General features: G+C 42.7%; 1 protein-coding gene across 1 annotated transcript in view; it reads right to left on the reverse strand.

The window, feature by feature from the left end:
* Positions 1 to 17,979, reverse strand: part of TMEM255A (transmembrane protein 255A) — an 80,733-nt gene extending 62,754 nt beyond the window's left edge. The window contains exon 1 of the mRNA XM_089677214.1: positions 17,711 to 17,979. Within this exon, the coding sequence (XP_089533340.1) occupies positions 17,711 to 17,765 (55 nt within the window). The 5' untranslated portion in view covers positions 17,766 to 17,979. The remainder of the gene's footprint in view (positions 1 to 17,710) is intronic.
* Positions 17,980 to 18,942: the final 963 nt, after the last annotated feature.

Raw genomic sequence — 18,942 nt, forward strand, 5'->3', positions numbered from 1 at the left:
CTACATTGAACAGAGCTTGTTCCTAAACACAGTGAAGCTCCATGCACACTGGGCTTAAGAAAAATGTCAGTTCCCTTGGCAGAAAAAAAAAACTCTGCTATAGAGTTTTTGTACACAGTTTAGGTGAGTTTAGGAGAGTTTAGCATTTTTTCTGCCAGAAAGCTCCAATCAAAAATGCAACACAGAAGAGTTTTTTTCCTGCTTCTAAAGATTGAGTTTAAAATATGCCTCTAATCATCCTAATCTGCATGGACCCATAGGATAACACTGAGCTGCTCTACAAACAAAACACAAAACTCATGTAGAAGCAATATTCTGAAAAATGTATATATACTGTATATGTGTGTGTGTGTGTGTATCACCCAACAAAATAAAGTATAGACCACTGCCCTAAGACATATGCTAAGAAAATCAGGTGCAAAATTTTAAATTAAAGTGGTTGTAAAGGCAGTTTTTTTTGTTAAAATAAAAAACAGGGTATATTTACCTGCTCTATGTAATGATATTGCAGAGAGCGGTCCCATACCTCCTCTTGTGGAGTCTCCTACCAGCGCTGTCTGTTCATCCTTTCCTGCATGTGCACCCAAAGCAAGCTTTGTGCTATGATCCCAAGCCAGGGTGTGCGTTTCCATTTACCTCACTGGATCTGATTGACAACAGCAATAGCTAATGGCTCCCCCTGCTCTCAGAGTATCCTGTGACAGCAGGGAGTGAAGAGAGAATAGAGAAGAGATGTAGCTAGGCACAGCTCTGGAACGATAGAGAACTCAGGTAAGTGTTCAACCACTTCAGTACTGTGCTATAGCCAAAAGACAGCTACAGTGTAGTTGTCTAGTTCTGGAATGGCATCCATGGATGTCCTCCCAGAATCCCACGCCTTGTGCACCCCTGGTGCACGCATCGGGAGCACTCTGTGACTGCTATGTCCTTTGGACACAGCTGATCCCAGATCGGGGTAAAGGGCCAATCACAGCAGCCCTTTACCCTCAATCACAGCAGCACGTTATCATGTGATCAGCTTTGTTCAATCACAGCTGATCACATGTAAACAGACTTGCCGATTATCGGCAGTTCTTTTCTCACATACTGTATCTGTGTCAGGAAAGCAGAGCCAATAACTGGCAAGGCTGTCAGTACATGGTATACACTGATGATCAGGGCAGTGATCATCAGTACCCTGAGTGCAGTCCCATCAATGCCCATCAGTGCTGCCTCATCAGTGCCCATCAGTGCAGCCTCATCCATGCACATCAGTGCAGCCTCATCAGTGCCTATCAGTGCAGCCCCATCAGTACCGCCTATCAGTGCCCATCAGTACAGCCTCATCAGCGCATATCAGTGAAAAACAATTAGATATTTGCAAAATGTTGTAACAAAACCTAAGAAAAACTTTTTTTTCACAATTTTCAGTCTTTTTTCACTTGTTTAGCAAAAAATAAAAACCCAGTGGTGATTAAATACCACAAAAAAAAGCTCTATCTGTCCCAAAAAAATATACAAATTTCATATGGGTACAGTTTTGCATGACAGTGCAATTATTTAAAGTGCTGAAAGCTGAAAATTGGCCTGGGCAGGAAGGAGGTGAAAGTGCCCTGTATTGAAGTGGTTAAAGGAGGACTGGAGGACACAAGTGGTAAAACGCTTTTTACCTTAATGCAGGGACAAAGGTTTTAACTTTAGAATCACTTTAACCATCTCAAAATTACATTAAAACGAAATTATCATGTAGGAACAGTAACAAACAAAGTTCTCTAAACAGTTCTAAACTTTCAAAGAAGAAACAAACAAATTGTAGCAGAATCATGCAAGACAGTGAATGTGCTCCAGCCAAAACTGAATGTGTTGTTGGTGGAAATCATCACTGTGCCTCTCCACTCCTGGTGAACAATATATACTCACCAGATCAAAAGACCTCAGTTGCTTTATCTAAATTCACTATTTTTACCAGCACAGTGTTTTTACAACACATTTTTGGGTCTTGTTCCGTGTCTTCCCAGCATTGACAGAAGCCCTTCTGTAAATAAAACCTACACTATGTTTAAAGTCTTGGTTCATACATACGGTACATAGTAATAATAGACATGTGATTGTAGAAAAAAATTGTTAAAAGTTGTTTACATTAAGTTACCCTAGTTTACCATTAACAAAATACTAACTTCCTCACCTCCTCCCTGTAGTTGTTTACAAAAAAGTCTACCATTTGTATGTAAACTTTTTTTTATTTCCTTCCCTTTTAGCTGTTTGTTTTTTAGTGTGTCACTACAAAAATACACACATCAAAAAACAAACCTTTATTTCATCTGTAAGTGACTTTGCCAAGTGTTACTTTGCTGAGAAAACCCCCAAGCATTTCTGTCCATGACCATCTTGAGTAAGGCTGGATTCACACTCTAGCAGTGTGGGAAATTGCATTTGATTTGGACAGGAATTGTACCGCATTCCTGTTCAAATCATATGATTTTTTGCAGTGCGATTTGAGCCCATTCATTTTGTATGAGCACAGTTCGCACAGTGCCCACACAAAAAAGGTGCATGAACCTATGCATTCCGATTCTTCAATCGCACTGCGTTTTGCAATCTGTTTTGGGGTGTCATTAATTTAACATTGACACCGGAGGCAGATTGCATGAGCGGAATGCGATTTCAATGTGTTGTGGGAAACGGTCAGGATTCACTGCATTTCCTGCACCACATATATGTGAATCAGCTCCAAGGGCAGATGATTAATGTAGCAATTACTTCCTGGAATCCATCTGTCCTTTGCTCAGGCATGCAGGCAGGAGGGTGTGCTTAGCTGAGAAAACCCCTCTTCCCCTCCTGAAGATTGCTAGGTTGTATGATATCATTTGCCTAGACCTGGAAATCAGGAAGTAACTGAAGAAATTAATTGAAAAAAAGTAAATATGATATACTTTCCTATCTACTGTATTTATTAATATTAGCAGCATAATGATTAACAAAGTCAATATTATTTGAAAGAGTTCCACTTAAATGAAAAATGTGCTTGCTTTACCATGTTGACATGCTCATTATGACCAGATCACACAGGTTTTACCATACCTGTTGAGCCACAACCACTTTTTACTACCCACATTTGGTTTCAAGCACAGCAGTGTCTACAGCACACCTCTCCACCTTCACAACCTTATATTAAAGAAGTACAAAGATATTATGGTGACTTTACAGCCATGCATTGTATGCACACATTTCAGGGCCATTCATTCTAAATAGCACCCCAACACACTAAAGGAATGCATCTCCGAGGAACCCCACTGCAGTTCATGGCAAAGCACTGGAACGCTCCACTGGGGGCAGGTGTGTTTTCTGGTCTGTTGTGGTGTGCTGGCAGCCCAGTCATGGTCTTCATCAACATGACACACATTAATACATAGCAAAATGCTCGTGTTTATACAGGTCAAACTCGAAAAATTAGAATATCGTGCAAAAGTTAATTTATTTCAGTAATGCAACTTAAAAGGTGAAACTAATATATGAGATAGACTCATTACATGCAAAGCAAGATAGTTCAAGCCGTGATTTGTCATAATTGTGATGATTATGGCTTACAGCTCATGAAAACCCTGAAACCGCAATCTCAGAAAATTAGAATATTACATGCAATCAATAAAACAAGGATTGTACATAGAACAATATCGGACCTCTGAAAAGTATAAGCATGTATATGTACTCAGTACTTGGTTTGGGCCCCTTTTGCAGCAATTACTGCCTCAATGCGGCGTGGCATGGAAGCTATCAGCTTGTGGCACTGCTGAGGTGTTATGGAAGACCAGGATGCTTCAATAGCGGCCTTCAGCTCTTCTGCATTGTTCGGTCTCATGTCTCTCATCTTTCTCTTGGCAATGCCCCATAGATTCTCTATGGGGTTCAGGTCAGGCGAGTTTGCTGGCCAATCAAGCACAGTAATCCCACGGTCATTGAACCAGGTTTTGGTGCTTTTGGCACTATGGGCAGGTGCCAAGTCCTGCTGGAAAATGAAGTCAGCATCCCCATAAAGCTCATCTGTGGAAGGAAGCATGAAGTGCTCCAAAATCTCCTGGTAGAGGGCTGCGCTGACCCTGGACTTAATGAAGCACAGTGGACCAACACCAACAGATGACATCGCTCCCCAAATCAACACAGACTGTGGAAGCTTCACACTGGACTTCAAGCATCTTGCAGTGTGTGCCTCTCCATTCTTCCTCCATACTCTGGGTCCTTGGTTTCCAAATGGGAAGCAAAAGTTGATCTCATCAGAAAAGAGGACCAGGTCTGTTTATCTTTAGCCCAAGTAAGACGCTTCTGATGTTGTTTGTTGTTCAGGAGCTGCTTGACAAGAGGAATACAACATTTGAAGCCCATGTCCAGGATCCGTCTGTGTGTGGTGGCTCTTGATGCACTGACTCCAGCCTCAGTCTACTCCTTGTGAAAGTCCCAAACACTTTTGAATGGCCTTTTCCTGACAATTCTCTCCAGGCTGCGGTCATCCCTGCTGCTTGTGCACCTTTTTCTTCCACACTTTTCCCTTCCACATAACTTTCTATTAATGTGCTTTGATACAGCACTTTGGGAACATCCAACTTCTTTTGCAATTACCTTTTGAGGCTTTCCCTCCTTATGGATGGTGTCAATGATGGTTTTCTGCACAATTGTCAGGTCAGCAGTCTTTCCCAAGATTGTGATTCCTACTGAACCAGACTGAGAGACCATTTAAAGACTCAGGAACCCTTTGCAGGTGTTATTGCTTAATTAGCTGATTAAAGTGGGACACTTTGAGCCGAGAATATTGCACCTTTTCACAATATTCTAATTTTCTGAGATTGTGGATTTGGGATTTTCATGAGCTGTAAGCCAAAATCATCACAATTGTGCCAAATCACGGCTTGAACTATCTTGCTTTGCATGTAATGAGTCTATCTCAGGGGTGGACTGACCATTTGGAAACTCGGGCACTGCCCGAGGGCCCGGGGTCAGTAGGGGGCCCCATAAGATGCCCCTGGTACCTTTTTCATAGGCTTTTTTGAGTTTGGGCAAGGACACAGGGGCCCCATGATCCCCTATTGCCCGGGGGCCCCATGAGTTGTCAGTCCGCCCCTGGTCTATCTCATATATTAATTTCACCTTTTAAGTTGCATTACTGAAATAAATGAACTTTTGCACAATATTCTAATTTTTCAAGTTTCACCTGTATACTGGACTGATATGGATGGGGCATCAGTGTATAAAGAGAAGACTCCATCTGAAGGGTTCCTTCATGTTGTGAACATGCAAACACACAAGTTGGGGAGATCTTTGCTGGGTGTTGGTGTTAGTCCTTGATAAATCTTGTTGGTTCATCACCCCTGGGCAGACTTAAAACTAGATAAATCAGCCATTGGGGCACAAAGAAAGCACATGTAACTGGATGTTTCACCCTTCTCTCCACCCACACTCAGGGGCAGAATACACTTACTGATTTCTACACTGAGCTAATGCAGGCCATCAGACGAGAAATACTACTTTTCTATTTCTCTGACTTTGTGGAGTCCTTTTGTTGAACATAGAAAAACTTAAGAGAAGCAAAGTCCACATCAACAATTAGTCTAGCCCTGTAACAAATGGGAAACGGGCTTACTCTGGCCAGAAAATTTTACTGGAACAAAGTCCAGACACAGTGGCACCACATGGATCAGCCAAGCATAGAATGAAGATGAACCTGTGCACCCTCCGAACATATCTCTATCCAAACATCAAAGTCACGCTTTTTTTGTACTCCAATCAGCTGCATGGAAAAATGCGTCGGGATGTGGATGAGGCATGCCCATAGTTAGCCATTGGAGCTGTCCCTTATATGGACACATGCCGTTATTTGGCTAATGACATTGACTAAACAAGGACACGTGCTCATATTAGGGCACTGACATCACCAGCATCCTGACTTAGGGCTGGTTCACACGACATACAGTCCAGTGAGTTTTTAATCTGCATCAAAAATGCACACACAGTGTTTTTTCATGTATTTCAATGGCCCTAGTTCACACCAGTCAACAAAATTAAACATGTTGCATTTTAGCAGCATGGAACTGCATTGGAACATTGCAGAACACATCAAAATGCACTAGAATGGCAAAGTGTCCCACATGTTGGATGTATGTGGCCTGGTATGGTTCAGGATGTGGAGGCAGTTGCATGCTCCCCCCCCTTTCCTGGCCTGCTGGGCTACATGCTCAGATAAGGGTCTGGTATGGTTTTTGGGGGGCACACCATTTTTACTCACCGTTAAAAGCCATACCAGACCCAAAGGACCTAGTATGGGTTGATGGAGACCCCCACACTGTTTTTTTGCCGGCTCTGTTTTTTACACCATTGTTAGGAAGCCACTGGGTGCCAGCTCCTTAACAACCGATCACTCATCCCTGCTGCTGACAGCAGGGATGAGTCACTAGTTGTTAGGACACTGGGGGGTGCCAGTTCCTAACAACCAAAGCCCAGGAATACAAGAGGAGAAAAAACTGCATCAAAACGTGTAAAAAACGTGCATGCACAAATGCATCCGGAACACATCTGGACTGCGTTTCTGTGGTGTGAGCCAGCCTTCAAGCTCATCTCTACCATGGAGCATTCTCCCTTTTGTATGTCAAACCTTACAGGTGCAGTCCTCCTCAATAAAGTACGCAGCTTCTTACTTCCTTCTGTCTTATCAACCCTCGCTTTCATTACCCCTGCTGTGTCTGTAAAAGGGCCCATTACCTGGTGTACAAAGAAAGTGGATATATACCTGCGACCTCGGACACACCCCCTTTGGCCAGTACAGGGAGTATTTAAAGAGTAATTCCAAGCATCAGTATGTTATATATAGTAGTATTGGTCAAGCTGTTGCTACTTCACTGATCTCCACTTGTTTCCTGGTCTTGTGCCGATCAGCTGCACCTCTGCTTACTGAACACGGGTACCATTCAGAGAACAGTTTGCATTTTCTGCATGAATGTAAATTGTTCTCCGATTGGATGAAGTAAAGAGGCAGGTCTAGTGACATCACGCTCTCTACCTCATCCAATCGAAGAACACTTTGCATTCATTCAAAGGATACAACACATGCTCTGAATGGCACCTGTGCCAAGCAGGCAACCTCCTGTGTTTAGAAAGCAAAGGTGCAGCTGCTTGGCCAGGTCTGTATATACATAGCTATGATGGTCCAAGCTGGACCAAGGTAAGTATGTATAACATACTAATGCCTGGAATTATTCTTTAAGTATGTAAACATAGTGAATCCTTCATACTTTGCTATATCAGCTGTTTCAAATGCACTTCTTTCCCAAAATGTACAGCCCAAGCCAGCAGTGGTCACGTTTCTTGATATGGGGGGCCTCATGTATGTCCCCTGACATCATCAAAGGGCTGCACCTAAAAATCAGTGAATATTCTGAGACAGCAGACATACAATTGGATATAATCAAAGAATATGGGCATAATACAATAGATGGGCAGAGACTGCAGACATGATACAAGAGATGGTCAGAGACTGCAGACATAATCCAAGAGATGGTCAGAGGCTGCAGACATAATACAAGAGATGGCCAGAGACTGAAGACATAATACAAGAGATGGTCAGAGGCTGCAGACATGATGCAAGAGATGGGCAGAGGCTGAAGACATAATAAAAGAGATGGTCAGAGACTGCAGACATGATACAAGAGATGATCAGAGACTGCAGACATGATACAAGAGATGATCAGAGACTACAGACATGATACAAGAGATGGTCAAAGGCTGCAAACATAATACAAGTGATGGTCAGAGACTGCAGGCATGATAAAAGAGATGGTCAGAGGCTGCAGACATAATACAAGTGATGGTCAGAAACTGCAGACATGATAAAAAAGATGGCCAGAGGCTGCAGACATAACACAAGTGATAGTCAGAAACTGCAGACATGATAAAAGAGATGGTCAGAGACTGCAGACATGATACAAGAGATGGTCAGAGACTGCAGACATGATACAAGAGATGGTCAGAGACTGCAGACATGATACAAGAGATGGTCAAAGGCTGCAAACATAATACAAGTGATGGTCAGAGACTGCAGGCATGATAAAAGAGATGGTCAGAGGTTGTAGACATAATACAAGTGATGGTCAGAAACTGCAGACATGATAAAAAAGATGGCCAGAGGCTGCAGACACAATACAAGTGATGGTCAGAAACAGCAGACATAATACAAGTGATGGTGTTTGTTCCTTTAAACAGCAAAGGAAAGGAATTATTTCAAGATCACAACTAGCAGTATCCCTACGGCTAAATAAAAGAAAGCTAAAATGTAAGCATTTGAAAAGGCCTGTAGGAAGAAAATGCATTTGGCTTTTATGAATACAGCATGACTGTATTAGCGGTGAACTCTAGAAGAGTATGTAGGGCATACTGCATGCTCTTCCACAAATGATATATGGCAGTAGGCAGGAAGGGTACGCAGCCTGAAAGCGTAATGAGTGTTGTTCCTGCTTGGAAAACCTTTAATCACATCAGCCAGACACACCAGTTCTCACAGCAGCACTGCATCAGAATCATGACAGAAACACAATAACAAGCATTCAAGACATCTCTGTGCCCACCAATCTATAGTTTCCCCTAAATATATATGCTTCAACTTCAACTAAAAAAAAAAAACTACCAGCAACAAACATAAGGTTGTTTGCATTTTGATTTGTTATTCAATGTACAGAAAGGCCAGAAGTGAAAAACCAATGTCAAATTACGCCAGTGGTTGGTTTTCTTTGGTTCTGAACAATTCCCACTCAAGGTCCATAACAGGGTCTGTTTGCACGGGGGTCCGAAGGATTGGCTACTCATATGACCACTGTCATTAGTTGTTACATTCGTCACATGATCAGGAACCAGTCTCGCCAACTCCAGACCATTAGTAGGGACCGAGAGTTGTCTTGATCACTGTGCTGGGAACATGCAATGTGTGCTCACAGCTTTGCTGCCCATGGATTCATATGTGCAGTTAGGCATTAATGCCCACCCTCTTTGCCACTGTACATACGCATCACGTGGGTGACAAGAGGTTAATTGTATGTTTTGGTTGTCATTTGTTGAAAAACTTTAGTCTTTTCCCTACTAGTGCCAAAAACAGAAATGCAAAGTGGTTGAAGATGATGTAGTGAATGGTGTTACCAGCTAAACAGGACAAAGTAGGGTCACCTCACAAAGATGTATGATTTGTTTTACCACATGAGTACCAGCCTGTATATACCCCTATTACCAAACTTTTTTTAGTTTTCGGCATTGTGATAGTTTGACTGACAATTCTCGGTCACGCAATAGTGCACCCAAATAAATTTTATAAAAAACAATTTTGAGACCGATAGAGTTGTCTGCAGATGATATTTAACAACTACTGATTTTTTTTATTGTTAACCATAGGAAGGAAAAAACATCATTAAATTTAAAAAAAGGAATTTTCCTCTTTAATTATAAATCATAGCAAATAAAAAAGCCAGAACAGTATGAACTCCCACAAAATAGCCCATTTTTGGAAAGCATACACCCCAATGTGATTTTTTTTTGGCCACATTTTTGGGGAATGAAGAAACATGCTGGTCTAAAAAGTGTTAAAATATGCAGCTTGGTAATGGTACACTAGATACAGCAACATCACAAGTCATACAAAAAGGGAGGAGGAAATAAAGGGGATAATGTACTGGCCATGTACAGTGGGAGGTCATATAGAAGCAGGGTGGAGATCAGACATACAGAAGAGGAGGGGGAGGTGAGAGGGTTATAAATAAAATCCCCCTCCTACCTTGAATTCACTGCTTATTTTGCTTTGGAACCAATGAATGATCTTTCATTTGTTTCTTCCTCCTCCTTCCCCTTTCTCCTTTGTAGGAGGAAGAAGTGGACCCTTAGATGTGAAAAATAACATTCTTTATATTTTGTGATGACTGTGATTGATCATAACAGCGATTACATGGTACAGAGCTGCTTAGATCTGCTCTGTACACTGTGTCTGAGAACCAAGTGTCAGATGACATCTCAGTTGACAGCCATTAATGGAAGCACTTGCCGCCTGAGAGCGATTTCTAAAGTGCACTTTATAAACGTCACTCCAGAAAAAGACGTTCACCTTTCCACTTTTCTTTTAATAATATGGCAGTAGGGAAGTTGTTAAAGTGCAGCTGCCCCCCCCCCCTTTTTTTCTCTATAATCCACTTTCTTATTCCCTATCATGTAATAGCTCACTTATATCCCCTCAATGTTACTCTACATCCACATGTTTTCCTTACTACATATTCAGGTGAATCAATGTAGATTTGGCTCCCTCCAATCCACCCAATTCCCATACCTACTTCCCAGCTCCGAAGCCCCCTCCATACTGTCACATCTCTACCAGGGAATTGAGCGACCCACTGACCGGGGTGTTCTTCTCTTGAGCCATGCTTCCTCCCCCGTTCCTGGTTTGTTCCACACACCACCCCACCACCCTCCCCTTCCCTTTCATAGGGGTGAAGCCCCATTAATCCATTAATGTTCATGAATAATACCATAACTTGTACCTGTCATACTTTCTGGTTGATCCTTGTCTTACACTGTTTAAGTTCTGGCTACATTTTATGTATGTACTGCTTATGTTCTCCTAATGAAACTTTTTGTGAAAAAAACGGCAGCTGTACCTTTAGCTGATGGGTCAAGGAAAATGGTAAAATGCAGAGTCCAATTACGATGCAGCCCCCCCCCCTTGCAAATAAAAAATGCAAACTGAAAGCTATAGAAAAAATGAGAAGCTATAGAAAACAAAATCCATAGTCTACACACCTGCTTCTCAGCTTCAGGTTTTTTTTTTCACTGAGCGTTTTACATTTGACAGGCTGCAACATAAGCTAGCCTTGCAATTTTATGGTCTGCCCTCCTGAACAAATGTACACTAAGGACTCATACACAAGATATTAAAAAAACTCTCCTAGAAGCCTCCCTCCTGGCAACAACATTTTTGCAAAAAAAAAACGCCTGACACTTGTAAAAATATGTAATGCTTTTACTAGCATTTAAGCGCCATTACAAGCATCAAGTGCTTGGGTGTTAATTCAATTAATTGGCCAGAATAATAATTAAAATTAATTTCATTAAAATTAATTAACACTCAAGCACCATATGCACCTAGCGCTTAGCTAACTGCTCCTGGATGCACTGGCCATGGGTTTTTCCTGCCTAGAAACGCTTCTGCCACTAAACGCTCCTAAAAGTCTACATGTGCATGGACACATAGGGTTACATCAGGGGTGTCCAAACTTTTTTCAAAGAGCGCCAGATTGGATGAAGTGAACATGGTGGAGGGCCGAACATTTTTCCAAACATTCTTTGAACCATTACAATTAAATGCAAATAAATTATTTTATGCCAAGTTACCGTATTTTTCGCCGTATAAGATGCACCTGACCATAAGACGCACCTAGGTTTTAGAGGCAGAAAACAGGAAAAAAAAAATTCTGAACTAATGGACTGCAGACACAGTACAGGAGATGACCAGAGACTGCGGACAGCACAGGGATGACCAGAGACTGCGGACAGCACAGGGATGACCAGAGACTGCGGACAGCACAGGGATGACCAGAGACTGCGGACAGCACAGGGATGACCAGAGACTGCGGACAGCACAGGGATGACCAGAGACTGCGGACAGCACAGGGATGACCGGAGACTGCGGACAGCACAGGGATGACCAGAGACTGCGGACAGCACAGGGATGACCAGAGACTGCGGACAGCACAGGGATGACCAGAGACTGCGGACAGTACAGATGACTGCTGACCTTTGGGGAGGTGGGGAGCGGGTACCTGAATTTGACAGGTACCCGCTCTTACTTCCGCAGTTGTTCTTTGATCTTACCTATTCCTGGATCCAGCCGCGCGCTGTCTTCCCGGCTTCTGTAATGGCGCTCGGCATGACAGCCGGGTGCCCAGTGCGCATGAGCGAGAAGCACTTGCGCTTTGTGATTGGTCCGGCGGCTTCTGGGATCTGTCATGTGTCCCAGGTACCGCCTTACCATTCACAAAAAGCACCGCTTCTTGCGCATGCGCACTTGGCACCCGGCTGTCATGCCCAGCGCCCACACTACAGAAGCCGGGAAGACAGCGCGCCGCTGGATAGAGGAACAGGTAAGGTCCTGCTGCAGAGCTGAGCGGCCGGCCCGGTATTCTGACACGGCCGCGGTGGAAATACCGGACCGGCCGCTCCATATTCGCTCCATAAGACACACTGACACACTGACATGGAGGGCCGTATTAAACCGACCCTCGGGCCGTAAATGGCCCGCGGGCCGGACTTTGGACATGCCTGGGTTACATGGAGGGCCATTTACAAGCAGTAAGAAAAAAATGACTGACGCCCCTAAAAGTGGCTGCAAAAACGCACTGTGGGTGTGAGGCCTGAAACGTCAGCTGTTCCTTTTCAACTCAGAAGGACAAATGCTGTCTGCTCTGCATTTATTCTCTCTGGGCTGAAAATCCTCTACACTTCTGGCCATACTTGCAGTGAGCCACTTTGTATAGAGCCACTTCCAGAGACTGGAGATGCACGGAGACACATGGAATACGTCTCTACACAAGTCAAGAAGGGTTTACTGTACAGTCATGGCCAGCAGTGAAGACATGAAAACAAATAACGGGTCAGGAATTGCCTACTGATGTAACCAAGAACCTAGGAAGGAAGTATTCTGTAAGTTAGTTCATGAGGATCAGGGACGGTGGGCTAGTGTAGTTTTTGTTAAAGTGTTTATAAAGGCTTACGATTTTTACTTTAATGACTTCTCTGCATTACGGTAAAAACCCTTCTACATATGTTCAGTGATGTGCACGAGAGCAGCTGAGCTGTTATCTCTCTCCTCATTGGACATGGAGGCAGCAGCAGGAGCCATTGGCTCCTGCTACTGTCAATCAAATCCAGTGAGGAGGGAGAGGAGGGCAGGGCTGAGCCGACCTATGTGTATGTCAATAGATGTCCACAGCTCAGGATTAAGCCCACACATGTGCCACCATAGGAAGTGGCTTCATATGGTGGCACCTGGAGAAGAGTTGCACAAAGCAGGTAAATATGAAATGTTTATTATTTAAAAAAAACAAAAAAAAACTTTACACTCACTTTAAGCACTTTAACCCCAAAGGATGTACCTGTATCCTCAAGCTGAAGTGGTTGTATCAGGATGATGGCTGCAGCTGAACCCATTATCCCAGTACCAGAATGTTCAGTCAGGGATGGGCTTTTCTTGTCAAAGAGTGGCTGTACAGTGTGATCAAATGCTTTTAAGGGAAAAGGAGAGATCTGGTGTCTAATTAGACCCCAGATCTCTCAGTAAAGAGAATCTATCATGGCCCAGGCTATCGAAAGGAAGTTGTTCATCTATTGATAGCAATACAGTCGATTTAAAAAAAAAAAAGAAAACAGTTCAAAACAAGTTTTAAATATATTAAATAATAAATGTTTTAAACGTTTTAAAGTACTCTATCTCACTCATGGTCACACAGAAATCTGGACACATATGTAGGTCCCACACTCATATGTAAATGCTGATCACTCCACATATATGAGATATCGAACGTCAGAGTGAGAGTAATAATTTTAGTGCTAGGCCTCCTGTATAACTCTAAAATGGTAACCTGTAAAATCTTTTAAAGTGTCACCTATGGAAATTTTTAGGTACCATTCCACGGACGTACGCAATTTTAAAGCATGAAATGTTAGATATCTGTTTATTCGGTGTAACATCATCTTTAATATTTTAGCAAAAATTTGGTATTGTGGTATGTCTGTGTGAACTAAAATTAATTGTTTTTTTCAGAAAATTTGCATTTTAAAAATGGCTGCACATATATTGTGCAACATAAAAAATTGCAACAACCACCACTGTATTCTCCAGGGTCTCTGCTTTCAAAAATATATTATGTTTGGGAGTTCTAAGTAGTTTTAGTAAACAAATTTTCATGTTTGCATATTTGTGAGAAGTGTCAGAACTGGCTGAGGGGTCAAGTGGTTAAAAGTATAGCTGGAATTTACTTTTTTATTTTACCTCAACATGATTTTCTCATTAAAATGTTTAATTCACACACATGAATTTGGTATAATTTCATATGAAATGGTTCTCCTGGAAGAGAGATCACATGAATCAGTTTTGAAGCAGGATCAATATCCCAAAGAGATTCATTATCCTGTATCCTCAGCTTGTTCGACATGTCCTACTGGAAAGCAGAATAACAACAGAAAACAGAAAATGTTGCACATTGATACAAAGTATAAAAATAAATAAATAAATGGATGGAAAGAAAAAATTTACCATATAAAAATATTCAATGTAGCCACTGAAGCTTGTCAGGGGTTAGGTTATCTACATGTCAGGCTTCCTTTCATGTTCACCAACAAATTCAGCTAGCAGTGGTGGTGCCAGGGAAGTGCTTAGATATGCTATTGCAACCATTATAGTATCACCATCCACAGTCACCAGCAGGCCTGGACCACACCGTCACCGTCTTAGCAAAAAGGAATAGAGCTCGGAATGATGCTATGCATTCCAGCTCACTGCCTGCAACGGTGCTGCCTTTTCCTGCTGGTGGAGGGATCTCCTGCTCAACAGATAAATTAAAGTTTTGTTGGCAGCATGGGAGAGAGACAGCTTAGTTAGAGCATGTTCAAAACTATTGCACACCATTGCTGGGGGATATCGCTTGCCCTGACCCTTGCTGGGGGTTCTTTCTCCCCCTGACCCTTGCAGGGGTTATTAGTGCTAGGGGGTTATCTTTTCAAATATTGGCAACTATGCTATTGCCAACAATTATATGCCAATAATTATGTGCACTTGCTGACCAGCAATGTAAAGGACACTGTTACATATTTCTAACACATAGCCACTCCGCGTGCTTCAGTGTGCTTAAAAGGGCCTACAGCCTGGGTTCTTCACACACTGCAAATTGTTTCTTTTAATACAGATGCCAATGGGAAAGTAAGAATATAGTATCTTCTTTTAGAAGCTGGCTTTATTTTACATGCAACTTTACAGGGTCACTTTAAACAGGAAGAAATAAAGCTTCCCACAATAACACACAGCTTCAATTAACCACTTGCCATCTTCTGAGAGCGGCTGGATTATCATGTACTGGCTATGACCAATCACAGCAATGTAAGCAAATCGATGACAGTTTGCTTACTATTGTGATGCTGTGATTGGCCCACAGCTATCACATGATACCTGGCACCATGTACCATATGATTACTGTAACCAATCACAGCATCACAATAGTAAGCAACAAACAAGAGAGGGTGCACCAGCCTAGTGCATTATCCAACAAGTTTTTAAAAACTTGTTGGATAATGCACTGAGCTGATGCACCCTCTCTTGTTTGTTGTTTTTCTAGTGGCTACAGGACACCCCCAGTCCTAGGGGGCAGCAAGGCTTTAAGGAATTATCCATATGCAAATATGCAAAGTGGAATACTATTTATACCCTACAGGGCTATTGCACTTATGTCCAGGAGATTATTTTTGTTGTTGGTTATTCACAATAGTAAGCAAGCTGGCATGAATGAAAGCCATTCATGACAGTTAAAACCTTTGCCTATATCAGTGATCATTAGTGTTTTACGCAATAACAGTGTAAATAAAAATCCCTGATTCCCCCCCCCCCCCCCCCTTCCAGAGTAGTACAGTATCACTATAGTAGCAATTAACTCTGACAACAGTGTAAAAAATAGTAAAAAAAGTTTAACATAATGTAAAGAAAATTGAATAAAACAATATTATTATATGCTGTCACCAGTCAGTATCCCTGATCACCGCCATGCCAGTCATATGATGATGCTGTACTGCTCTAGTGAACATATGTAAAAAATAATTTGTGGAAAAAAATGTATTTAATTTCTTAATTTTCCAAAAAATTAAATTACAACTTTAAAAAAATCACCAAGCTGCTTACAAAATACCTTGCACTGTCCTTTCTAAAAAGGTCATTTGGGGGGTATTTGTACTGTCCTGGCATTTTAGGGCCTCAAGAAATGAGTTAGGCAGTCAGTACATCAGGATTGATCATTTTTCAAATATATACACCATAGTTTGTATACTCTTTTATTTTCACACAGACTAAATAACATACACTGATTTGGATTATTTTTACTAAAGAAATGTAGCAGAGCACATTTTGGCCTTCAATTTATGAAGAAAGATTATTTGTTTGCAAACGCTTATAACAGAACCTAAGAAAAGCCGAGTGGTGATTAAATAACACCAAAAGAAGGCTCTATTTTTGTGAAATAAAATGATATAAATTTAATTTGGGTACAGTGGAAATTGCTCGTTCATGCAACACATAGTTACATAGTTACTGTGTAACTATGTGTTGCATGACCGAGCAATTTCCAGTTAAAGTAGTGCAGTGCAGAATAGAAAAAATGTCCTGGTCATGAAGGGGGGTAACATTTTTGCAGGTCAAGTGGTTAAAATTTTTCAGTGTGCATGAGACCCTAAGTTAGTGTATTATATGCATTTTCTGAAATACAATGTTACAAAGTTTGTTTTATATGAGTTTTACTAACATGGACATTTAATGGTAAATTATTGCGTTATTGCTGTCACTTTTTTTTTTTTTACACTTTTCTCTGAAAATATAATTGTATATACCCCTTCATATTATCAATAGTAGAATTGAATTTATAAAGGGCCAAAATATATTAGCACTGTATATGAAATAAGAAGTGTGAGTTACAAACTCCAGGAAAAACCAGATATGATGACACCAGAGAAGAGGGCCCTACCCCTACAGGCTGACAGTTTATACATGTTTAGAAGAACCTGAACCGCAGTTGGCAGCTTGGACTGGATCAGACACTGTGCCTTCCTACTAACAGCCTGAGCTGCGACAAAAACATAGACAACGAGCATTTTATATCACATCCCAGCAAACACTACACATTTTTTAACACTGATCTGTTATAAAATACAACATATTATATTTCTTTTATGTGGAATGTAATTACAGTATGTCAAAAGATCACCGCTTAACATAAAGCTCACTGCCTAACACATATCATGTCAATAAATACATTTGTTTTTAATGTAGGTAATATCATCAGTAATCATTACCCATCAAAGTATTGACAGACAGATATAGTAACAATGCTTCTATACACAATGGAGGGGATTTACTAAAACTGGAACACACAGAATCTGATGTAGCCATGCATAGTAACCAATCAGCTTCCAACTTCAGTCTGCTCAATTAGACTTTGACAATAAAACCTAGAAGCTGATTGGCTACCATGCAAAGCTGCCCCAGATTCTGTGTGCTCCAATTTTAGTACATCCACTCCAATGTATTTTGCGACTTTATTGCCAGGACATACTGTGCAGATGCTGGAGATACAGAAGTGAACCCATACACATTTGATGTCATCTGTACAGTGGATGGATGTGAAGTGTCAAATAGAAGAAATGTATCTCAGATCCACATCCAGGAGCTGTAGACGCCCATTGCCAACAAGCTTTCATCCTGCCTTGTTTCCCCATCGAAATGGGAAATTCTACACCAACTTCTGTCATGACAGCTCCATTCTGTAGAGCAGCAAGGAAAGGGTGCTGCTGATGTCACCCCTCTGCCAATGACACCTACCTACCTCCTGTCCTCCACACTTAACCCGTGCAGTGCCAGGTGGGGGCACCTACCAGCTAGACATGGCATCTGTCATTGAGCACTCACCCGTTGAATCTGCAGCTGGGATCTCAGTGCGCTGTGACTGCTGCTGGGTCAGCATGCTGCAGGGTCAGTGTCCTGCTACTTGGCAGCAAAACAACACAAAGGGTCTTGATGTATAAATACAGCGGGGGGTCCTGGTGTTCATAGCATCCATAAGGGCTAAAAAAGGAAAGCTGCTTCAATGCTACAGCCTCTTCTTCATGCATAGTCCCATACTAATGCTGGCCATTATGACAGCAGAACTGTCCTGCCAAGGCACACTGCGCATGCGGGAAAACAGTTCACTGACTGACAGCTAATGCCGCTGTTCCGTTCAAGGAGGCATCCCCAGCGCCCCCTTCAATGTGCACGCGGCGTTGTTCTGCCTGTTGGCCGGTAGAGGGTGCAGGCTGCTACTGTGCGCTCTGTGCATTGCAGAGACTGTCCTAGGATGGGGGATCCAGCCTTCTCCATTCACCATCCTTCCCAGGACGAGGACTGATCCCTGAGACATTCCTGCTACTACAGATGGACTGGGGAAGGCAGCCAGCAGTCTGACTGGACACTGGACACAGATACTACAAACACCAGCCTTTCCCAACCTCTTACCCCACAGTGTAGACGGTCCTGCCCTTCACATTAGTGCTCAGTAGCATGGCCAGATCTAGGGGGTGCTGGGGTGGGCTATGCCTCCCCCCACCCTAGTTTGACACTATACTGTCCTTGACTGCCACTATACTGATCTCAGGTATGGGTTGTGTGGGGAGGACCAGCTCTGCTGCCTGTGCCCAGGTTGTGTGCAGTGCAGAGGTAGGAGAAGGAGCTGTGCCCCTGTCCTCTGCCCTGCCAGCAGTGACCCCTGTCTTCTGCACTGCCAGCAGTGACCCCTGTCTTCTGCACTGCCAGCAGTGACCCCTGTCTTCTGCAATGCCAGCAGTGACCCCTGTCTTCTGCACTGCCAGCAGTGACCCCTGTCTTCTGCACTGCAAGCAGTGACTTCTATCTTCTCCCCTGCCAGCAGTGACCCCTGTCTTCTGCCCTGCAAGCAGTGACTTCTATCTTCTCCCCTGCCAGCAGTGACCCCTGTCTTCTGCGCTGCCAGCACTAACCCCTGTCTTCTGCCCTGCAAGCACTAACCCCTGTCTTCTGCCCTGCCAGCACTAACCCCTGTCTTCTGACCTGCAAGCAGTGACCCCTGACTTCTCACCTGCAAGCACTAAGCCCTGTCTTCTCCCCTGCCAGCAGTGACCCCTGTC

Source organism: Staurois parvus, unplaced genomic scaffold (assembly GCF_062004578.1).
Source record: "Staurois parvus isolate SC_StPar_1 unplaced genomic scaffold, SC_StPar_1.0 ptg000181l, whole genome shotgun sequence".
NCBI classification, from domain to species: domain Eukaryota; kingdom Metazoa; phylum Chordata; class Amphibia; order Anura; family Ranidae; genus Staurois; species Staurois parvus.